General features: G+C 39.0%; 2 protein-coding genes and 1 long non-coding RNA gene across 4 annotated transcripts in view; all 3 read right to left on the bottom strand.

The window, feature by feature from the left end:
• The window catches only part of LOC140362614 (acetyl-coenzyme A synthetase, cytoplasmic-like), a 32432-nt gene extending 12606 nt beyond the window's left edge, over positions 1-19826 (bottom strand). For both annotated transcript variants that reach the window (XM_072448707.1, XM_072448706.1), the window contains exons 1-5: positions 19207-19826; positions 15231-15426; positions 1436-1527; positions 1235-1338; positions 658-730 (exon numbers count right to left, since the gene is read on the bottom strand). In XM_072448707.1, coding sequence (XP_072304808.1) covers positions 658-730; positions 1235-1338; positions 1436-1527; positions 15231-15426; positions 19207-19333 — 592 coding nt within the window. In that variant the 5' untranslated portion in view covers positions 19334-19826. The remainder of the gene's footprint in view (positions 1-657; positions 731-1234; positions 1339-1435; positions 1528-15230; positions 15427-19206) is intronic.
• LOC140362384 (uncharacterized) lies at positions 10138-11492 on the bottom strand. Its single transcript, XR_011927082.1, has 3 exons — positions 11268-11492; positions 10479-10631; positions 10138-10288 (listed from the first exon to the last, which is right to left on the bottom strand). It is a non-coding gene; the product is annotated as an uncharacterized lncRNA (long non-coding RNA).
• Positions 19827-22378: 2552 nt separating the features above from the next.
• Positions 22379-25163, bottom strand: part of LOC140362615 (chymotrypsin-like elastase family member 2A) — a 17948-nt gene continuing 15163 nt past the window's right edge. The window contains exons 6-8 of the mRNA XM_072448708.1: positions 25074-25163; positions 22544-22696; positions 22379-22430 (exon numbers count right to left, since the gene is read on the bottom strand). The exon at positions 25074-25163 is cut by the window's right edge and continues 56 nt beyond it. Of these exons, the coding sequence (XP_072304809.1) occupies positions 22413-22430; positions 22544-22696; positions 25074-25163 (261 nt within the window). The 3' untranslated portion in view covers positions 22379-22412. The remainder of the gene's footprint in view (positions 22431-22543; positions 22697-25073) is intronic.

Raw genomic sequence — 25163 nt, forward strand, 5'->3', positions numbered from 1 at the left:
TCATCTCAACTGATCAAATATAGAATAAGCATCAACTAATTTACTAAAGCACTTTCTGAACTATATACAGATTCCAAAGCATGTTGTGTGCTATGAAAGAACTTATATGACTCAGAATGAACAGTTAATGCCCCAAAATGGCAAGAAATGTTAAAAAAAATAAAAATAAAAATTTTATTTAAAAAAGAAAATTGTTCTCATGCAGAATTTTTTTTGCTTAACCTCGACCAAATTTACCAAAAAACTGTCAGGTTTTTGCAATCTAAACAATTACTAATCAATTACACATAAAAATATCAGATTACAAAAACGTTAGTAGTTACACTAAATAAAACCATGAATAATTGCCTTTGCATATAAAACCACCACGTGTAAATTAGATCTGAGCGCTGCAGAGCGACTGTTTGATAGATTACTACAAGTCTCTGACTAACAAAAACACAAACCACAAACAGGATTAACAGGTTTACAGACACAGAGCCTAATCCACCTAATAGGACTTTAATAAGAGCACAATTCTGCACTGCGTCTGAACACACATCCCGTCTGGCACAGCGATACACTCATGTAGTAGACTAGAACTTACATTTAGATTCAGTATTTGGTCCTAAAAACAAAAGTTGAATGAATAATATAATAAAAGAATGTTTTCCTCACCTGCTGTGATGAGCAGCGAGCACTCAGAGTCCATGATCCTTTCACAGAGAGACTCGGCAGAAAAACCAGCAAACTAAAGTGAAAAGCAAACAAAGACAACCATTTGAATCGCTCTGGGTTAGCTATCAAAACCGAGCAGAGAGTGTGGAAAACGGGCCGAAGGGCGTCAAACGTGCGGAAAACGGTGCAAACGAGCGGCACGCGGACTTGGATTTGCACCTCTGAACACGAGGTCGAGGACGGGAAAAACAGGAAACTAAACCAATAATTTATACAGAGAGCAAACAAACAAATAAACAAACTACTGACGGTGCAAACACATCAGTGGAAGTGTTTACAATCTGATCATTATCCAATTTCTGGAGTTATCAGTCATTACGTAAACTGCAAATCACGATCGGAAAGAAGAATATCACTTATCAATCTGACTTTGTACTCTGAGTTACTTCAAAATATATACTGTACGTCCAAATACTCTAAACGTCCAGCTGGCGTTTTTCAATGATCGGTTTTGCTCTGGCGCGACAATCGGATCAGATTTTCCTCGGCCCGTGTAGATGCAGTACTGCCATCTCACCACTATGGAGTGCACCGCTCCTATTCGCGCGCACGCCAACATGGCCACCACCAGCTCCACCACCATGGGCATGTAGATGGACACGCGGTCGCCCTTCTTCACCCCTGGAACCACAAACGGGGACATTCATTCAGTCGTTTCATACTAAATCGCGATGATAAAAGTAGAGGATATTAAAATACAGTAGTATCTTTTGTGGACCTTGCGTTTTGAGGACGTTGGCGAACTGACAGACTTTCTGCAGCAGCTCTCTGTAGGTGATGGTCAAAGCATCGCCGGGTTCGTTGCCTTCCCTGAAAAACACAAACATGCCTAGTAAAGTACAAGTACACGAGGAGAAAGTACACATTTCCAAATATTACAAAACAAGACATGTCTTCTGAACCTCGAGCGCTGTGAATGGTTAGGATTGGCGGGTGAAATCGTCTCCCGTCAAGTCGATCTTTAATAAATTTAAATCCTCGGTGACCATGTCACCAGAGGAGGCAGAGGCAGAGGTAAAGCAAAAACAAAAACAATATTGCAGGTGAAAAAATAATAAGCGCTAATGTTTGGGTCACAACTGAAATGTGAATACCGTATTTTCCGGACTATAAGTCGCAACTTTTTTCATAGTGTTGGTGCAACTTATACTTAAATTCATACTTATATATACTCCGGAGCAACTTATACATGATATTTGTTATTTTCACACTTGCAACCACATTTACTGCTCCAGTGCGAATTATGTTTTTTCTTCTCCATCATGCATTTTTTTGGCTGGTGCGACTTATAGTCCGGAAAACACGGTACCTGTATTTACATGTAAAATAAAAAAGGTAAAGCGCTGGGAAGTTACACCTTAAACTAATCTGCACAATTTATTTACTGTAAACAATGTTAAAATCTTATCTTGAGTCTCGTCTCCTGGGAATTGTCTCTATATTAGTTTGTGGTTTACGTTTTAAAAGCCACTGTAGATTGAAAATATTAAATTTCAGATTAAACAGAACAGAATTTACACATTTTGTATTTGATTTAGTAATAATTGCAATAAAATTCCACCAGAGTGTCATACAATACAGTCAATAGTGTATTTTAATAAGACGTGTATTTCTTATGTATTTTGTTCTTTACAGTGACTCAAGCAAATTACACAAGATGATGCAACTTGTACTCTCCATTTTTCATCATCACCGCTTGAGGAACTTACAAAAGCCACGTTCAGAGTGAGTAACACCCTTTGTCGGGACATTATTAACGGTCATTTGAGAACAATGGTCAGAGGGATATGAGCTCTGACACGTCCGCTTCTTCAGAGCGTTCACTAAAGCGCTGGTCTAAGTGAGCATCGCCGCCACTGTCACAAAGTATTACAGACCGGACTGGAAATCACTGCTGACAAGAGGCAAAGAGCCGGGGGCGTGGTCAGACCGGCAGGGGGCGTGGTCAGACCGGCAGGGGGCATGGTCAGAGCAGCAGGGGGCGCGCTAAGACAGGCAGGGAGCGCAGGGACGTCCATTTTATTAATAAATCTTAGGGGAAAAAAAGGGAATATTATCATTGAATCAGGCCGGGAAGCATTTGACAATAGTCCGCCATTACAGTTTACTGCTTACAAGTGAAAATGTGCATGCTGCGCGCTGATTGGTCGACGAAATGTGTGTGCTTGGCTCTGATTGGCTGCCGAGCTGTGGTCCGGAGAATGTCGCAGCTACTCGTTTTTTCGCCTAGTCGGCCCCTGTACCCCGGACAAAGTTATATGGACGGGGTTTTCAAAGTCCTATCTAAAAGCTTGGCACGGGGCATGCTTAGACCTAACCAGTAATTAACATATTAGAGAGGTTTAATTACCAAAACAGAGCAAAAATTAAAAATGTATAAAACAGTGTGAAAATAGTTTCTTCTAGCTGGGTTACAGGATAGAACAAGCCTTGATGCATTTATAAGGGCGAGTAAACCGAGCCATGAAAACCGATTACATAACAGTCCGAATCTACCAAACTAAACGGACAAGGAATTACAATATTGTTCAATTAGAAGCTTTGCAATTGGATATAAACTTTGGCATTCTCTCAAATATCATCTAATATTTTCACAGATTTTGGCAGCAGCTCCAATGAAACAATACAAATTAATTTACTTGCATTGCCCAACTGCTTGACACATGGATAGGCCCCGCCCTCCACGCTTCAGCAGCGAGAACGACTTATTGCACAACATTTGAGAGTTCGTGCTTGAATCCAGTGAGCAGCTCGTGCTTGAGTGCCTTCATTGTTGCCGTGTGGTTTCTGTGCCGTGGGAGGGCAGCCTGCATAGCTCTGAGGACTCTTATCTGCTCCAAGTCACATTCAGACTGACCATATGAGAAATGTACAAGTGTTACAGATAAGGAAGTAGGACAATCAGAGTTAAAATGACTTTATCTCAAGGCCCTGTACCTGGCTGGATTTCTCAAAACTAGAAGCACCGAAAGAAAAGGAATAAATGCAGTCTTCTGCAGCTAAAACCATGTGGGAAATGCAGGTGGCATCAAACTGGCATCTGTACATCTAGAATGCACATGGGAACTGGATGTGTTGTACTCCAACCCTTTATGTTATCACTTTAAATGTCTAAATAATGTTTCTCTCCAAACTTTAGCTCAATCGTCTTCTATAAAGTTCAACTTAGAATGAAGTTGTGTGTTGTTATATATGTTAAGTTAATGAAATTATACATATAATATATGTATGATTTGATTCAAATGTGATAAAAAAAAAAGTATCATGTATATTATGTATAACATAAGTTGAAGAAAGTGAGGGTCAGGGTGACCTCATGTTATCAGGCTCAGGTTAGGTCCACAGTCGGGCCTGAGGCCTTCAAGCCAGACGACCTGCCAGAGCCACTGAGACAAAACATGTGACAACTGCACTTAACACCCAACACTGAAGCCAGAGACGCTACACAACTGCCCCACGTGTGAGAGTTAGAACATCACACGATGTGGGGCCGCGGCGACTGACTGGCCCAAATACAGAGTCCTGAGGCCCAAATACAGAGTCCACCATTGGGATGGTGATGTCATATATTGTCTGTAAGGCTTTGTTGTTCTCAGTCCAGAACTTGTGAACAGGACAAACACATGAGGGTGATTTGCCTCCTGGATGTCTATTGGCAAATCTTATTTTAAGAAAGTCAAAATCAAATCCACATAAATACTACGTAATCAAACCATCTTTTAACCCCTTTCTATTTCAGATTGAAATTCACTTATATCTTATTTTACCATTATTATTAGTATTATTTGGTCTTACGCTGTTTAGTTTCTTATTTCATAAGAGTTCTTCTATTAAGAGTGTTTTTTAAACTTCCTATAAGTTATCTGTCCTTTTCCTCTGTATCTACTGCGTTGCAGCAACGAAATTTCCCCATGTGTGGACAATAAAGGATTATCTTATCTCATCTTGAATTAGATCCTTATGGCAAACGTTGTCTTTTTAGGCCACTTTACTGCATTAGTTTAGTGTCAGTCTTCTCTCAAACGATAACAACGAGCACTCTGACCCGGAGCAGAATCCGACCCAACCCGGAGCAGATCCCGACCCGGAGCAGAACCTGACCCGGAGCAGAACCCGACCCGGAGCAGAACCCGACCCGGAGCAGAACCTGACCCAGCCTTTCATTTCCTTCATAAACCCCGTCTGCTGCTACAGAGTGTGGTGGTCAGGGTAGACGGGTCAGAAAGCCCACACATAGTGATAAGGGCACATGAAGGCTAAAGCTAATAATACACTACAGTGGGTGCCGCTCCAACACTGGTCTCACATGTCCATCTGACCCGAGCCCGTCAGCACCAAAAAGACAAGTCACGACAGACTCTAATATCGAGGTTAGAACTCTAGCCTCTGTAGGTCAAATACGACCCATCATATTTAGACTTTTCAGACGTCCCTGAAATCTAAAGAACTACTCGCATTATACAGCACATTCATAGCATGGAAAAAGTACGTTCAGAATTTTTTTTTTTATTGACAAATTTCTTTGAGTTTCGTGTGCCTTGATTTTCTCTTTTTTATTTGCTTTATTATTTGCTGGATATCTACTGTTTTTATTCTATGCTGTTTCTCTTGTCTAGTTTTTTGCATTCTGTTTGTTTATATGTAAAAAAATATATATATATAAAAATATGACGAATACAAAAAAAAGAAATCTAAAAGAACTGTCATTTGTGAGGTGAACTTGCATTTATAAACTTAAAAATAAATTAGGTGACCAAAGAGTAAATAGAAAATATTAATTGCAGCTAGACAAATATCGATACCAAAAAAAATCCCAAAAAATTAGCCTATACATAGAATTACAACAAAGACATAAGTGCAGGTGTCAGTTTTATTTTTAATATTAAATGATGCTTTTATCTAAACAGCATTTTGAACAATTGCTTTCAGAGTCCACTTCCTCATTGATATTTCCCTTTGATAGAATCTCGCCGCAGAAAAGCCTCATATCCTTAAGTGCTTTGCTGCGTGTCTGTCCCAACTCGCCATCAGCCAGTGATGTAACGGCAAGAGCGAGACACGGCGCTAACGAGCTAGGAGGACGAAGACGAGCGACCTGGGATGATTAGGTTAGAAAACGCTGAGGGCTTCTGAGGATAAATGCTGGCAGATCAGACGATGGAGATGGACCCACAAACGCTCATGTCGACATCATTCTGCTCACAATAATAAGAACCAAAGAGTTATGAATCGGGATAGTTTAAATAGGTAAATGAAAGTCAGTCTGTGCTTCAAAAATGTAAACCTTAATGTAAAGTGCTCTGTATATCTGGCCGTTTATGTCACGTTACTGTTTTTTTTAAATCATAAATTCTATAAAGCTGGTCACATACAAACTAGAAGAATGGTAATCTTGGATCTTGACAACGAAAGACATTTAAAGTGCCCATGACAGGTTTTTACAATTGACTAACTTTAACTTTATACCTGTTGTACATATAATTTATAGTTTTACAAAAATCGAGTAGGTATTTTTGGGGAAAATGTCGAAAACCTGGTAGAAAATGACAGGAAGTGACATCACACAAGCGACACCCACTCCAGTCAAAGTTTGTGCATAATTTACACTAAAGAAAACCACATTTTTTGACTCTCTAAACGTTAATTCAACAAAATAAAGTCGTTCTCATATTTCTACAAACAAAAAAATTGTGGCATTTGCTGGGTAATTTCATCGTTGTGATGTCATCAACTACAAGTGAAATTATAAACCTAAAAAAAATGTGCTATTCTGTGAAAACGTTTTTATATTTTTTTTTAATCAAAATTCTAAATATATTTATCTTAACTGCATTTTAGTTCAATGATTTGTCCAACCTGCCAGAGGCACTTTAAGGATTTCAACGTTTGGATTAAACTCTTTAATTGGAATAAGAATATCTAACTTTGGTATTAGTTGTTAGACAAGAAACCATTCATTCAAACTGGATTAATTAACCTTAAACCATAACGAAATAACATATATGCAGTTTATTTGTAGACTAGTTCTTGATTAAGGAAAATAAAATAATTTTACAAAATTCCAAGCCAGATCAAAACTCAAGTTACATTTTTAGTTGAAGTCAAATAGATCAAATACGTTTGTGAATGTCAGCATTATTCGGTTAATCAATAATTGCAATATGATCATAAAAACTAAGACACAATCCACACAACTTCAGAAACAAAATGTTGTCTTTTTACTTCAGTTTATAGTCCCAGAAAATTACCTAAATGTAAACTACTACCTGCCGTCACCCGTTCAGAAAAGTCCATTTTACAAAGAGAAATCGTTAAATAGTGTCGTTTTTCTCCCTCACAATCATCGTAACAATAAAATGTGAAATATCGTGACATCCTTAAAGAACAGAGGAACAAAAGCGTGGGAAGTCTTGTGTTCGTAGTGAAAGTGAGAGTGGACAAAAGAGCTGGGGATGTAAACAAAGGAGAGAGGAGAGCAGCGCCTCCATTCATCCATCCTCTCTAAAGGCCATTGTTGGAGCCAGTCATGTAATACTTCCTGCAAGACTCCGTCCAATACAGACATTTAACAAGGTACTTTATGAAACTTTTCTGGCATTAAACCGGAGGAATTGATGCTTTTAACAAGGTATTTTAGAGCAACAAAAAATCCAGCAGTTAAATAAATTATAGATAGTTAAAACCTGTTACCACCCACCTATCCGCCGGCGAACATTTTCTATATCTCAAATATTCTCTTACATCACTTTTATTTCCGTGGTCAATACCAGCAAGCCATACATCATTTTAAAGCTTATTTTCTCAACAAAACGAATATGTCATTGATTTACATTGAATAATATGCCCCAAGAAGCAATTGCCAATAGTTTGTGAGAAAGTCTCAACTTTTACAAACGCATGTCCTGTTTGCTGTTTATGACGGACGAAACAGCTTTAATTCTGTACATCCTTGTGCTCAGTCTGTCCGTAAGGAATCATTGAAAAACAATATCCACTTGTATTTTTCCTGAAGTTATCCGATTGAGATATTGTCAAGTAAACAAACTTTTCTTGGCTTGCCCTCTCCAGGTGGGTGGGGTGTCCTTGCCCCAAGTGGAGGAGTTCAAGTATCTCGGGGTCTTGTTCACGAGTGAGGGAAGGATGGAGCGTGAGATCGACAGGCGGATCGGTGCAGCGGCTGCAGTGATGCAGTCGCTGCATCGGACCGTTGTGGTAAAGAGGGAGCTGAGCCGAAAGGCAAAGCTCTCTATTTACCGGTCGGTCTACGTTCTGACCTCACCTATGGTCATGAGCTTTGGGTAGTGACCGAAAGAACAAGATCGCGGATACAAGCGGTCGAAATGAGTTTCCTCCGCCGTGTGGCTGGGCGCTCCCTTAGAGATAGAGATAAGGTGAGGAGCTCGGCCACACGGGGGGAGCTCGGAGTAGAGCCGCTGCTCCTCCACGTCGAGAGGAGCCAGCTGAGGTGGCTCGGGCATCTGTTCCGGATGCCTCCTGGGCGCCTCCCTCGGGAGGTGTTTCAGGCATGTCCCACCGGGAAGAGGCCCCGGGGAAGACCCAGGACACGCTGGAGAGACTATGTCTCTCGGCTGGCCTGGGAACGCCTCGGGATGCCCCCGGAGGAGTTAGAGGAAGTGTCTGGGGAGAAGGAAGTCTGGGAGTCCCTGCTCAGACTGCTGCCCCCGCGACCCGGCCCCGGATAAAGCGGCAGAAGATGGATGGATGGATGGACAAACTTTTCTTCGTTTCTCACCGGACGAGAATGCGCTTGTCCGCCGCATTTCTCCGTCCATAACAAATGACCTGTTTGACTTATAAGATAGTGTTTGACATTGATCTCTTCCTTTAGGCCATAGGCTGTAACTCAGAATGTGGCTAGAAAATGAATTTCGCTCCACCACATCAAGACTACTTTTCAAAAGTGGTTTTCCAATCTCAAAGATGTACTTGAGCTGGGGGAAAAAGTTCTCCGCATGATTTCTGCCAGTATTTGAGAAAATAGGTGTCGAAGTTGCCAGTTTACCCAAATATGTGACAAATTGGGGTGTACACCCATCTTCATACCTTCTTATTTTTTTCATTCTTTGATTACTTCAGAAATTCAGATTCTCAGAGACATTACTACTTTCTTGGAGGATGTAAAGTGGTGAGACTCTGGGTGCTTCAGTTTATGTGCAAACGTAAGTTAAAAAAAAACAATTTTAACAATTTTGCATGTTATCGTTACGCACTTGAAAACTCTTACTCCACATTTAGTATTCAACTGATGCTTCAACAATTACAAATTCTCTATTCTTGATTCATACTACACTATAAAAACATAATCTAAAAGTAGTATTTTAACCCTTTCAACACCAGTTGCCCATTTGAAGAAAGAAAACATAGGCTATTGGTAAAGGTTTTATTCTATAGAACGGATATAATTTTATGTAATGTATTTTCAATATGAACAAATAATTACAATCATAAAAGCAGTATTTAAAGCGTGATAAACAGGTTAATTAACATGTGTATCTTTCGAGCTAGTATAAGGCAAACTTTCTGCAGAATAGGATATACATACAAACAGAGGAATGATATAAGTATGATTGATGTCAAAATGTGTAAGTACAACACTGGTTTGATTTTTACCTTTTGAGGACAAATATATATCTTGGCAAATTGACAGTAAACAAAGATCAACCTCCTCGGATACATTTACCATGTTAGACAATGTCAATTTATCACTAGCACCTACACACCAAGCTAGTAAGTTATAAAGTTCAATTGGCACAATCTTTCTGGCAGAGGAAACATTTAGATCCTCTGATGTAGGAGGCATATTTACATCCATCCTAGGGGCACTTTTGACCGCTTGTTTCATCCATCCTAGGGGCACTCTTGACCGCTTGTTTCAGTGATACACCTGCACTGTAAACTGTCCTTGAGAGCTCTCGCAGTGCTGCATCTTTACCACTTTCTGGCACCATTTCTCCATCACTACATGACATCTCAGAAACTGACATATCAGTTTCAGTAGAAAAATCCTGGTGGAGAAGTCCTGTCGTCTCTGTGGAAACCATTTCACTCAGGTTTCTTCTTCGCATCGGATCTGTAAAAATTAGACAAGGAATAGAAATTCATAAGTATTGATAGATTACTATTTTATTTGTGTTTTAGTTTTAGAATTATTATTTTATTTGTGTTTTAGTATCCTATGTTTGTTGTTTATTTTGTGTTGTGTTTTAACAGGGTAACCACTTTTCTCACTGGGTTTTCCCTGTATAAATAAATAAAATGAATGAAAATATGTAGACTCCTGTAGCTAACTGGATTGGTTTGATCTTGAATGAAATTTCATGAATAAACATAGCTGTGATGTTTATCTGATCGTCTCTTGTTTTCTTTCATAAACAATAAGAATAATTTAATTACCGGTAACTTCCATGACCATGGTGTTTTTTGATGAATTTCTGGAACAGGGACAAGAGCATCTTCTGAGGATTTCCTGATTTTCAATCAGTCGTGTCCGGATGACACAGTGTCACAGAATGCTGTATATGCATCGCCATACTCCCAGACTTTGGGTCACCTGTATAAAGCAAGGAAATGCAGTGATTGGTCAGTGATTGAAATGTACTAGCTCACTACAAACAGAAATTTGCTTTGATTCAAACGTCTTTAAAATGATCGTGTAGTCATTACAATAATTTTCAATTAAATTATGAATTTATCTAAATATATGGAAATATATATATTTTATTTGATTACCAAAATGTTACCTTTCATCACTTGTCTTCTTTGTCGGAAAGCTTGAGTATTCTTTGTAACACCTCTTGTGATAGAGGTGCCTTCAATGGCAACACAATCTTTACCTCTGGTACACATCAGGATGGATTCATCTGCTCTTTATTCAGCTGCTTTGACCAAACTTCCTAGTAAAGGAGAAGTAAAAGAATTTCAATCAAGGGTGAGCACAATCAGTAAACAATCGCAAAAGTTGTATTGCCCTTTTATTCAACTCACATCATCATACAGTCTTACGTACATTACATCTACACCTACATGTAATAAACTAGGCACATATTCCTATAGTGATCTGTTCTTTTCTTCTGTATCTACCTCTGGATCTTCCTGCGTTGCATCAATGAAATTTCCCCATGTGGGACAATAAAGGATTATCTTATGTGCAATTGCTGTTGGAATTCATGTGCAATTACTGTGAAATTCATGTGCAATCTATGTGCTGTCGTGACACATATTCATGTGCAATTACTGTCGTGATCACATGCAATGGTATTTATGTATTTATTTATTTGTCTATGGGAGTTTTTATTTATTTATAGGAGATCTTCTACTGAAAGTGTTTTTCAGACTTCCTATAAGTGATCTGTTCTTCTGTATCTACCTCTGTATCTACCTGTGTTGCACCAATGAAATTTCCCCACGTGGGACAATAAAGGAATATCTTATCTATGTATATTTTCGCCAACTTATTTCACTGTGATTAGTCCTATTTACCACGAGCAAGAGAAAACACACATGCAAGAATCAGTATATAATCTACTCACCAGCAGTTAAAGTTTCAGCTTGGACCAATTTATCTTTCTTTGTCTTGTGAGCCTCTTTGATACAGCGATCAACCTTCTGCAAATGATGCAAACTGCAGGAAGTACATCGCTTGACTTTTTAGATGATTTTGTCTTTACATCTGTGGTAGATCTCAGTCGTTTGGGAGAAGGTGGCAGAGTTGATGTGGTAGATTCAGCGTCATCCTCACCCTCTCCATGCTGCCCACAGACCGACTGTATTGCCGCAAGCTTTTCAGCACTAGTAATTCGTTTCTTGTCAATGAAACGTCTATAGCATGTAGGGTGAAACGTCTATAGCATGTAGGGTGAAACGTCTATAGCATGTAGGGTGAAACGTCTATAGCATGTAGGGTGAAACGTCTATAGCATGTAGGGTGAAACGTCTATAGCATGTAGGGTGAAACGTCTATAGCATGTAGGGTGAAAGCCTGGCTTGTTACTTTCCAGAAAATGAGAAAGATTTCCGTCCGAAGAAGCCACAGAAGACGTAGGATAGTTTTGTTTGGCGAAGTCATCATTGTGTACACAAACAGCTGCCGCTAACGCGCGGTCTATTCCGTCAATTTCTATCCACTTCTGAGCACAAGTCACCAGCTTCCTCCAGAGGACAACAGTCTGTGGCTGTGTTTGTTCTTTTTCTACCGCTGAAATGTGTGTGATGCACGTGTAATCCATATTTTCATAGCGTTTTCTATCGGCTCGAGAGACAACATGACGCTCCACGGGAGAAGCCATGTTTGATGTTGTTGTAGTAATCTCTCCCCTGATTGGCTGATTCAGAGGCGGAATGATTCAGGCGTAGGGATATTGCGCTATCAGGCTGAGAATATAGTTCCGCATTTAAGTTATTGCCGTAAAAAAACTGGCGCGATGCGAGTGGAGAACTTTTGGTCATGAGCTAATGGTACAATGATAATTTTATATTTGAAGTCATTTTTTAGTCTTGTGACAGGTGTAGCGAACTTGAACGATACAGGCTACAGCCTATGGCCTACTTAGACTGTTACCTACAGAATGAGACCATCCACGATTTTTTCTGTCACCGGGTTTGTTTGCTACAACCTCCGGAGGAAAAAAATTCGCCGCTTCCGAAGCGCGCGTCCATCTTTGTTTTTAGCCCTTAGCTTCTGCTAACAGGCACGCAGGAGACTTTGAGTGACATATTATTCTAGCCAATGAGGAGACCTTTTTCCTGATAGGCGGGACAAAGGCCTTATTGACACAGAATCTTCTGTATTCTCGTGCGTAAGGCTCCGGGAAGGCTGTAAAGAGCCAGATTTCTCGGCAGGATTTTGCGCATAACGTTTTCTGAGTTTATTAGCCTTTTGGACGTGCATTTTGTTAGATATATGTATTATTATACCAATACAAAAATAAAATAAAAATATTATATATATTTATTTTTTTTTAACCTCTATATGGGAAATTCATGGGTAAACTCATATTTACACATTTTCACATATTTCTTTTTTAGCGGTTATAATTGCTATTAGTGGCCTACAAAACATCAAAATGTATGATTTATGATCATAGAGGAGCTAAAATTGTAATAAAACAGTTTGGCACAGTTGGCACATATTTGGATCACTTGTTCCGAATATACTTTTTGATACAAAAAGGTCAACAGCACCAAAATGCCTGTTCCTAGAGATCTGAAACTTTACACAGTTGTTGTCAACAAGATAAACATCATGTACAGTGAACAGCATATGCACACAATGAAATATGTCATGCTCAGGACCATTACAAATTGACAATATTCAGGCGAGACTAAAAAAGGATGTTTTGTTTATGTTTGGGCTTCTGTAGTGTAAGTTCTGAAGCCCTGGCAGTGTTCATGTGCACATCTGCAGAAACTAGAAGGCCTAAGCTTTCTAATGATGCATCACACTTGCATGTGGAACATAAGATCCTCTTTTAATAAGCAATGCCATTTGGGTATGTCCAACCATTGTGCACAGGGCGAAAATAGGTGGGTGGTAACAGGTTAAGTTTATTCATGGAATTCTGTGCCAATTCAAGGCAAAGCAATGCAATTAACGGATTTAATCTAATTTAATCTAGTTTATTTATATAGCACATTTTCCAAATTGCTGCAGACAAAACATAAAATACAAACGCTCTACTGGTGCTCCTAACAATAAAATAAATAAAATGAATATAAAAAAATAAATTTAAATAAATTTAAATAAATTTAAATACATTTAAATAAATTTAAATAAATTTTAAAATAACTAAATAACAAATAAAATTATTATTCCTGACTAGTAGATTTTAAAAAAAGACATATTATGATGGCGATCGTTATTATACAGATTATTTTTAAAAACTACAAAATAAAATTACAAAGATTTCTATCAGCCTTGAAGCCTTCAGTCACTATAGTTCAACCTTGGGTGATGTTAATGCGTTTAAAAAGTCTCAAAGTACAATAGAAATAACAGTTTGACTAAAATTATCGCAGATTCGACGACGAAAATCATCATTTCCTGCAGCCCTAATCTTCAAGAAGACGAGCATCTTTGGATACACTAATACATTAAACATCAGTGGATCCAATTTCTTAGTTTCTAATAAACAAGATGGAAATGAATGAGAAATGAGGGGTTGCGTGTTGGCTCTTTGGCTTTCACCCAGCGCTGACTGACGAGCACTGCTGTTAGATTTAGTGTACTGAGGGGCAAATGGATTGGGCCCATAAACAACACTATAAATCATTCCAACTTCCTGGTTCAACAAGACTAAAAACATTTTGCAGTGCTTTTTGTTTTGTTCTTTTGACTGCGACCAAGCTTTGCAATTTGGGGAAAGACGTTTTGAGAATGGAGGGGAAAAAAATATGAACTTTTGACATAATCCTCTAACTGCACTGAGCAATGAGGGCGTGCGTCCATGTGGCATATTGACTCGGGGAAGATGACGTGCCCTCAGAGTACACAATGCAGCCTTTGATATTACGACGTTGGAGCTTGTTCAACAGTAAAGGTGGAAGATATAACATGGATAAAACCTCAGCTGTTGCTTTGGACACGAGGGAATTTGAAGATCTTGAGTTTAAAAATGGGAAATCTATCAAAATGTAGATGATATTGCTGTGAAAATATGCTTAGTTAGAATATCAAGTGTATTGTTTATTGTAAGAAATGCAAGAAAAAGAGTTGATTAATAATTAAAATTTGAAAAATGTTTTATACGCTTTCAAATAGGGGTATACAGTGATGTTTGTGCCGTGACATTTCAACTGTGTCTTAATTACATGTGTTAAAAGACATGTTTTAACACATTTCTGTTGGATTTTAAATTTGTTGTTGGGAAATTGCCCAGCCGTAGGTGCGTCTATAAAAGAAACTGATAAAAAAGAAAGAAAGTAAACTTGCAACAAGATATTTATGATTTGAGTCTAGAGAAGTCAAAAGTATCAAACAATGGATACTAATAAATAGCAAAACAAGTATCGAAACTAGGTTATGATTCAAACAATGAACAATACAAACAAATCCCATGAACAGGACAAAATGTGACTTTTTCTGAACAGTTTTAAGATAAGATTTATCTGAACTAGAATAAGACCATAATACTTTATAGAGAAAGTACAATTCGTGTTGAAACGGTCTAAAGTCTAAAGCCTTGACCTGAAAAAAAGAGCCTCATTTTGGTATCAAGTAAAGAGAATCGAATATATTCCTTTGTATCGAAATTGAAATCACTATTGGAGACGATTCACAATTTGTGCAATCACTGACCCTCAACTAAAACGTTTACAAGAACGTTTTAGCACATTTCTGATGCCATAATATAGTTGAATATCAACATCGAGATAATCAAAAACAAATAGAGATGTTAATTTTCGTAAATATCCCAATCACGTTTCAAATCTACATCTATGAAATTAGCTTCACGCTACATCGACCGACGTGCGGGTCTCGCGTTCAAACGGCTCACCAGAAAAAGGCCACTTTGTTGCCCAGGTTCTTCTCGTGGACGTTGCGATCCAGGAGGTTGTAGCAGATGTTGGTGGTGGCCCCTTCCATGAACTTGGTGAAGATCTCTCCCTTCGTCACGTCGAAGTTGTAGCTCAGGAAGTCGCCGCAGTGCTTGGTCTTCCAGAAGAAGTCTTTGGCCACGCCGCCCCAGAACTCTGCACGGAATCAAAGGAGGAAACGCGTGAACATCGAGGGATTTACTGGGATGTTTGCGGAATGCTTTGGTCTTTTGTGGATTGCGATGAATTGGCACGTTTGACAAGAAAACCGCGAGAATCAAACCACAGGCGGGCGAAATATAAATATAATTTCAAAAGATGTTTTCTTCCGGGTTTGCCCAAAACACGGGGGGGGGGGTTGCAGTATGCAGGAGCGTGTAACAGTAGATTTAGCATGTTTTAGACAGACAGAACTGACACTTAAGTGTGCACCCTCCCCCAATGTCACCCAGTCACAGCAAAAACGCGCTGAAGAAAATGTGGTAAACGGGTTTAACCTGTTACCATCCACCTATTTCGCGTAATGGTTCTAAGCAAGACAACTTCATTGTGTGCCTATGCTGTTCACTGTACATGATGTTTATCTTGTTGACAACAACTGTAAAGTTTCAGATCTCTGGGAACAGGCATTTTGGTGCTGTTGACCTTTTTGTATCAAAAAGTATATTCTGAACAAGTGATCCAAATATGTGCCAACTGTGCCAAACTGTTTTATTACAATTTTAGCTCCTTTATGATCATAAAACATACATTTTGATGTTTAGTACGCCACTAATACCTATAACTGCTAAAAACAATGTATGTGAAAATGTGTAAAGATGAGTTTACCCATGAATTTCCCATATTGTGAAAAAAAAAAAAGATAATATATAAAAAATATATTTTTTTTTTATTGGTATAATACATATAACAAATTGCGCGTCCAAAAGGCTAATAAAATCAGAAAACGTGATGCGTAAAATCTAGTCACCTCCTGCTGAAAAATCTAGGCCCGACAGCCTTTATGCACGTGAATAGAGAAGATTCTGTGTGAAGAAGCCCTCAGTCCCACCCCGCATTCTAAAGCTATTCTTATTGGCTAGAATAATGTCAATCAAAGTCTTCTACGTCATCTCAAGCATGCGCTAAGTGAACGTAAACAAACATGGATGAGCGCGTCGTGGATGGTCTCATTCTGTAGCTAACAGTCTGAAGAAAAGATCGATGCCAAACACCATCTTATAAGTCAAACAGGTCATTTGTTATGGACGGAGAAATGCGCTGGACGAGCCGGACGAAAAGTATGAGCCAGAGAAGGAAACTTTGTTTACTTGACAATATCTCAAAATCAAATAACTTCAGGAAAAATACAAGTGGATATTGTTTTTCTATGGTTCCTTACGGACAAACTGAGTACAAGAATGTACAGATTGAAAGCAGTTTCGTCCGTCATAAACAGGTAGGACATGCATTTGTAAAAGTTTAGACTTTCTCACAAACTATTGGCAATTGCTTATTGGGGCATATTATTCACTGTAAATCAACAACATATTCGTTTTGTTGAGAAACTGACCTTTAAAATGATGTATAACTTGCTGGTATTGAACACGGAAATAAAAGTGATGATGTAATAGAACTTTTCTAATTTGGAAAATACACGCTGGCGCACAGGTGGATGGTAACAGGTTTTAAAATGTGTATTTGCGATATAAAGGCGCACAGCAGACAGAGAGACGGGACCGCGCGCAGGCACAGAGCAGCTCGGAGCAGCCTCGTCAGACTTTCGCAGGAGTTTGGCAAGAAATTGCTTCACGCACTCTTATCTTTTGACTTAATACTGATTTTTACATTTAATTTAAGGAAGTGTCTACAGAGCCGCGGCGCGCGGCCGAAACTGCCATGTTATTTTGTGCCGCGGCTCCTGAAACTGCTGCGCTATTTGACCGCGCCGGGTTAAGGTTAGCCATGAGGCTATATGGCACTGCCAGGCTCCTGAAACTGCTGGGTTATTTGACCGCGTCGCGCCTCTGCAGCCACGGCCTTAATTTAATGCTATTTTGCTTTGTCAGCGGTACTTTATAATTTTTTTTTAATAAAAATTGATTTTATTTATATTGTATAAATCAATAATCTAAGTGCGGCGGATACTTAAACCAAGTAATAAAATAACAAAGGCCTTAGTTTTAATACATTTGTGAATTAAAAATAATAAAAACCCTCTCTAATAATCACCGACATTCATCCAACAAACTGTGGTTTCCATCACATTCATACATTATCTACACTTCAGGATTTCTTAATAACTTCAGTAACATTTGTCATCAGTGCTTTACTCACTTTATGATAACTGTAAGAATAAGACGTCATAAACATTATTAAACCACAGTTCAGAGTCCAGCGGCGGTGACCAGCTCGTTCAGGAAAAGCTGGCCTGATCACTTTCTTTCTATTACAGCGCTCAAACACGTTAAATACCGTATTTTCTGGTCTATAAGTCGCACCTTTTTTCATAGTTTGGCTGCGACTTATACTGCAGAGCGACTTATGTGATATTATACGTTATTTTCATGTTGATTATTTGCACACAGACAACCACAAGAGGGCGCTCTAGGCTCTAAGCAACGCAGAAGAAGAATCTGCACTTCCTCTGGAGTTTGTGGAGTTGTTTAGAAGTGACACAGAGGAAGAAGAATTCAATGGATTTAGTCAATTTCCCCCCAAAATGTGACTTATACTCCACATTATGACTTATACGACATACAGGTTTTTTTCATCTAAATGATTGTAATATTTTTTTAAGCTAAATGAGGTTGAGGAACGTTAACAAGTGAGATCAAGAGCCTTTAGCATTTCATTTAGTTCTTGTACTGCTTTGTCACCGTACATGGTTAAAAATAAAATGAGTCGCTGAGGCAGATATAGATGAGCTCAGATTTGGCGGCGTTAACGTGATTGATGCAACAGTTTATGGCAGGTGGACTGAGGTGGAGCCATTACTGGGATTGCTATCGATTCGAGATGACCTTGGACGTTCCCGTGAGCCTCGTGAATACTGAACATTGCTTAAATCAAGTAAAAACATTCACTGACCGTCGTACGAGTTCTTATTATTAATAGTGGTTCATTCATGGCATGTTGTGAAATGTGTTTGACGTTTAGATTTTCAGCATTTGTGAGAAAAAACGTCAGACTCTAAAACAAATCCCACATTATTAAATTTAAAAGAACAAACTATTTATGGATTTGATAAATAATACAATTTATTCTTCAACAGTCTATATCCAGAAAAGGGCTGCAACTAATGATCATCTCAGTAGTCGACTAGTCACACATTTTCTCCTATTGAACATTAGCAACAAAATAAGAGGTTAAAATGTGGAAACTTAAGGCTTTGAGACAAATAATGTGCATTATAGATGAAAATCAGAAACAGAATATTCTTTAACTGGACATTTTGATTTAATAACGCTACGGTATATTATAAGTGTGTACTCGTTTTATGTCATTAATTTGATCTCATAGTGTGCTTTTATCTATTGATTGTTTTAATAGTGTTTTATTTCAATATCTTGCGTATGTATTTATTAATGAATGAATGGTTTTCCTTGTATAAATAAAATAAATGCTCTTTTCGTTTGTGTTTTAGAGTCTGCTTATTACACATAACTGCAATATTATATGCCATGTAAAAAATGTATGTATGCATGCATGTATAATAATGAAAAAAACAAATGTAAATAAGAGTAAGATTATTTTTTCTTTTTTAACCAATAATTTCTTGCAGCTCTAATTCAGAAACGTTCATTTTCTTCTCAATAAACTATAAATATGTGTGACAAGTCAACTCCTAACATAAAGGCTAAATTGCAGCTTGTTTTTATCCAATTAAAGCTCCTGATAATGAATGAGCAGCTACATTATAATCCTCTTTTCTGAATCATATCATAACAGACTTACCGCCGGGGTTTTCTATGGACTTCATGTAGAGTTCTTTGTATTTATCAAAGCTGGAGACATGAGAAGTCTTGCAAAACTCTGCCGAGGCGAGAAAAACGTCTTCTTTTGGCACCGTTTCTGGAATCATTTTGGCCACTTTTCTTCAGCTAAATGGCAGTTTGTGGCGATGCTTTCCCCGCTATAAAGCACGAGAATCCCCAATAACTCACGCGCAATGAACCAATGCAGACAGAAGCCCTGGTGCTAACGGCTAGTTAGCATAGCAGCGTTGAGACTTGACACCCGCGGACTTCCTGTTTTCCAGAGGTTTGAAACAAAAACCACGCGTGTAAACTCAACGCCGTGGGTTCACGAGATCTCAGTGTGCGGAGGGTCGGGAAAAAGAGCCCAAATCTTGCTTGAGCCGTGGAACTATTTCCGTGAACGAAGCACACGTCCTGCATGAAACAGAAGCTAACAGGCTAAGCTAACTGCTTGACCGAGGGGAAATCGCGCCGCGCAATGAGAGCCGCGTTTATATCGACACTAACTCGCGTGGGCGGTGTAATAAAGTCCCATTCATGCCGCACGGGAGGGTGGAGGTGCCGCACGGGAGGGTGGAGGTGCCGCACGGGAGGGTGGAGGTGCCGCGGACAGCAGGAGAGGGACGCGTCCTCGGTCCTTTATGTTTGACGCGGACCTGCGTGTGTGGCCCCGCGCGTCAGCCAATCAGAGCGCGGGATGGCCTTTTAGAGCAAGCCAATCAGAGCGCGACTAATGTGTGTGTTTGTTTTCTTCTTCTATTTTTTCTGTTCTTTTTAGTATTTCGTGTTTTTGTGAGTGTGTTTATGCTTTTGAACCAGGGAGATTATATATATTTTATTAGTCTGTTCTATCAAAGTGCAGGATGGCTTCGAGGACTCGTTTCCTTGTATTTTATATTTATTTTATCTAACCCTATGTATTTTATCTAACCCTATGTATCTAACCCTAACCCTGGTATTTATGTATTTATTTATTATTTATTTTTATCTTTATTATTTTTCCCCTCCATCCCTTGTTGGGTAATGGGAGGTTTTGTCTATGGGAGTTTTTGTCTATAGGAGATCTTCTATTGAGAGTGTTTTTCAGACTTCCTATAAGTGATCTGTTCTTCTGTATCTACCTCTGTATCTACCTGCGTTGCACCAATGAAATTTCCCCATGTGGGACAATAAAGGAATATCTCATCTTATCTTATTTGGCAAAATGGTGTGAATGAGAATGATGCAAGTTTACATAAATGTTTAAGTTTTTATGTATTTGTTTTGTAACAGAGAAAGTGCAATCAAAATTTTGAAAACTAGATATACTAATTCAAAAAAACACATCATCATTATTGTATGGTCTGGAAGGTTAGCAGGGTTGGGTTTGGTTAGAACTGGGATGAGAGACCGTACTGGGATTAGTGGCTAAGATAAAATAAGATAATCCTTTATTGTCCACACATGGGGGGATGTTGGTGTTACAGCGCAGGTAGATACAGAGGAAAGGACAGATAACTTATAGGAAGTTTAAAAAAAAAACACTCTTAATAGAAGAACTCTTATATAAAAAAACAAAAACTCTTATTAACAAAAAACTCCTGTAAACAGGTCCTCTCATATCTTAGTAGGGAATGGAGGGAAAAAAATAAAATAAAAATAAAGATACAATAAAATAATAATAGTAAAAATAACAATAATAACATTTAAATTAAAAAAAAAACAGCTGGCATAGGACAAATAATACTACTAATAATAATAATAATAATGGTAAAGTAAACACTCTTATTTACATCAGTTGATGCACATGAATATGGCTCTTGCTCTGTTCTGACGAGTTTCATTTGTGTTTTTTAAAAAGTTACTGCGTTTTAATTGCATTTAATTGTAGAAATGTGTTTTATTATTTATTTTATTTTAACTTCATGTAGTTTATTTTTATGCTGAGAAAGAGCACCATCCAGTGGATGAATGTGAATTTCCACTAAACCCTAAATACTTGAGCCTACTCAGTGCTAGAAGATAAATAATTCTTAATTGGTAAGAAGTGATTGAAATTCTGACTAATTTAATAATTAAATTAGCAATTTATTAGCAATTATTGTTAATAAATTGCTAATTTAATTGTTTGTTTGAGCCTTTTGTGCATTGCTGTTTTACTCAATCTGCAAATCCAGACCGGGAACTCAGATATTTATCCTACTCTGAGTAGGCCCTGCCCACCGGGCGGGACCTCCTGATGAAAAAGTGTTGTTGGTTTCAACAGAAACTAAACCTCTAAGTCTTGTTTACTATCCGTCCTTTAATGGGGTCCTTTAAGAGGCTAGTTTAGCCTTTTAGCCTCCTGATTGTGTCTGGAAATTCTGGTCATCGTCGATAGAAAAAAAACTGGTGATAAAGGCTTTTTCCCGACTCCCGAGGTCTGCTACAAACCACACCGTGAAGCTTACAGACGACACAATATTGTAGAAGACGAACTAGAGGCTAGGTGGAGCAGTCACCTAGACAAAAGAGATCCTCGTGGACGTCGTGGACAACAGAAGATCATCAGAACCTCCTTCTGCCCCAAAGCGCTGTTTGTCTCAGGAGCATCATCAGGGGCTCTTCTTCTGGCCTGTTCTCGCTGCTGACCAGGCTTTTGTGTGAAAGCTGCTGTCTATACGTTCTCCAATTATACATTAAAGTGCCTCCTACAGGTCGGACAACTTGTTGAACTAAAATGCAGTTAAGATGAATATATTTTGAATTTAGCTAAAAATGATAAAAATGTTATCCCAGAATAGCTCAGCTTTTAGGTTTATAATTTCACTTCCTGTTTGCAATTGATGACATCACACTCGGCAAAAACTCATTTATTCCTTTATTTATTTATTTGATGAATAAAAATATATGAGAGCGACTTAATTTTGTTGAAATAATGTTGAGAGAGTCAAAAAAGTTGTGAACAAACTTTGACGAGAATGATTTTCCCTAGTGTGATGTCACTTCCTGTCATTTTCTACAATTTTATTCAACTTTTTCTCCACATATGACAACTCAATTGGTGTAAAACTATCATTTATATACACAACAGGTTTAAATACACCAAATAAAGTAAAAATTAGGCATAATTAGGGCCAAAATATATCAGGTTTTGTAATCAATATAGACACAAATAACCGGGACACGGGTCATGTGGGTTGTTGTTTTATTTCCTGCTCTTCATCAGTGCTTGGTCATGGTCTGCAAAAACAAAACAAACGCACACTTTAAACCCTTTTATGGTCATTTCCGAAAATACATGCTTCTGTCAGCTTGTGTGTCGCGTTGCCGTGACGACGAGCGCATAAACTCACGGAGCTGATCCAGCCGTTGTAGGCGCTGACCCTGGTGAAGACGCTGGGCTTCTGGACCACGTTACAGCCCTGACCCGAGCCGAAGCTGACCACGCCATGGACCTCCCAGGACCCGTCCCTGTTCTGGCAGTTCAGAGGACCGCCCGAGTCTCCCTGAAAGCCGAGAGGGACGTGCTATATTTATGCTGCTGAGGAACCTTTGCATGGGATGTATTTTGATTATATCTTTATGTTATTGTCAAAGTCAGTGACCGCTTGTGTTTGTGTCGCAGAAGTTTGGACGGATGTGAAGAAAAGAACAATGTCTCAATTAAAGCGGCGGTAGCGGCGATGATGGCTCTCGCCACCCGCGCGACCGCCTTCCCTCGCGACCGCCTTCCCTCGCGACCGCCTTCCCGCCTTTTGATCGCGGTTGCCCCGATACTGCATTCTCTTAGACTTTATTCTTTAGACTTTATTCTTTAAACCCCCTCCTCCCTGTACCCCCTTTACCTAGCAACAGAGACCCGCCGCTAATGCTGATGCTACCGCTAATGCTAAGACCACGGCACGAGAAGAAATGTTCCATCAAAATAAAAGAGGAAGAGGAAGTGAAGGCATTCATTGCGCCCCTGCTGGCCAATTGTGAAAATACACAATATCTGCAATGCACTTTTTTCATGTTGTCTTGAGGAGAATATAATCCATGAGTTTCAAACAAATCAGACAATGTTGAGTTTTTCCCACAATGTGTAGGGGGCGCTATAGAGTACATTTGTTACATGGTATTTATTTCCAATCAGACATAAAAACACATTAGTGAGTGAAATATGAGCTCCGTAGATCAATTCCATTAGGCGTGACTTGTCCTTGAAAAAACAGGAAATTAAGCCTTTTTTGAGGGCGTGTTACGCAGAGACCGTAAAGAATATCAACATTATTTTGAACATTTATTACAATATTATTAATATTTCAATGTCTTTAGATGCAAAAAGTGTTGTTTTGAGCTTGATCGGACAAAAAACCTAAGACAAGTACAATTTTGGCGGTGCCACTTTGATTCAACATGGCTGACTTCCTGTTTATCACACAGCGATGCTGCCAGGTGCGTTTGACTCCTCAAAGGTCAGAGGTCAAAGGTAGCTCCATCACTGTCCCAAGTCTCATGTGCCTAGGCCAAAGATAAAGAGTTTCATGTTTTTTCTTTTTTGAACTAGTCGACACTGTTGCGACGGGCGTTCTCACAACCTCCATTTCATTCGAGTTCAGGCCGATCGCGTCTATGTCCCATGTGTGACCTATGCCCCCATGTGTGACCTATGACCCCATGTGTGACCTATGACCCATGTGTGACCTATGACCCATGTGTGACCTATGACCCCATGTGTGACCTATGACCCATGTGTGACCTATGACCCCATGTGTGACCTATGACCCATGTGTGACCTATGACCCCATGTGTGACCTATGACCCATGTGTGACCTATGACCCCATGTGTGACCTATGACCCCATGTGTGACATTCATCAATGTTCAGGGGGTCAAAAATGCCAGAGTTGTGGCCAAATGACCATGCAAGAACTATAATAAGAGGAACCATGGCAAGAACAAAGACTCGACTGAGGCTTTGTACCTGGAATAGCTAATGTAATATTTATTTAATTTATGCACAAAAGATGCTTTGTCGACTCGAGAGGAAATGACAATAAAAGAAAAGCTAGATGGATGAAAAGTTCACACAATAGAGTTCAAATTTGGGATGAAGAATGATCCTTTAATGAGGAATCCACGAATGATTCAAATGAAGATGTGAAAAGGTGTAATGTGATATTCCCCACGTGTGTCCATAATGTACAGAGCGTAAAGAACACTGGTCCACAGCACGTGCTACTGTAGAAACTAAAGACCACAATAAACACAAGTCCACACCACGCACCGTAATGCTGTGCTCAAATCAAGTTTTTTTAATCATTTAAAGGCTTCAAAGACACGGCACCTTCTTATTTATTTGATCTCTTTGGAATTTGACTCCAGATAGAACGAGATAAGCGCTGATTATTGCTGCTCGTACGTTGTTTTGTGTGTTATGTCGTCTCTCTCATAATGTGATGCTGTCAGTGGTGAGCTCTGGCTGCTTTTAAATGTCATTTATTAATAAATGTGCTTTGATTTGATTTAAACAGCTTAATAACTCCATAGTGCAGGGATCACGTTACACTGCTGAATTACTCCTACTTTTAACTAGAAAAATAATAAGTGGAATTATCTGTTAGTGCACTAAGTGGCTTTTACTTGAAATACGCTTAATAATAATAATAATAATAAGAAGAAGAAGAAGAAGAAGAAGAAGAAGAAGAAGAAGAAGAAATTTAGAGAAACATTTTTTACTTATTGTGTTTTAAGTGAAGAAATCTTGTGCGCACTTGTAAAAGCATGAAACGTAACTCTATTTCAGCTTTTTGCTTTCATGACAACAACAACAACAACAACAACAACAACAACACCTTCTCTCCTCACCCGCAGCACTAAAAGCTGATCTTCTCAGACTCACCATGCACGAGGACTTGACGCCGTCCCCTCCGGCACAGACCATGTCTCTGGTGAGGAGGAAGCTCCACCAGTCGTCCTGGGAACAGACCTC

Source organism: Eucyclogobius newberryi, unplaced genomic scaffold, assembly GCF_026437365.1.
Source record: "Eucyclogobius newberryi isolate DKJ021-1_F unplaced genomic scaffold, fEucNew1.0.hap1 SCAF_17, whole genome shotgun sequence".
Classification (NCBI taxonomy): Eukaryota; Metazoa; Chordata; class Actinopteri; order Gobiiformes; family Gobiidae; genus Eucyclogobius; species Eucyclogobius newberryi.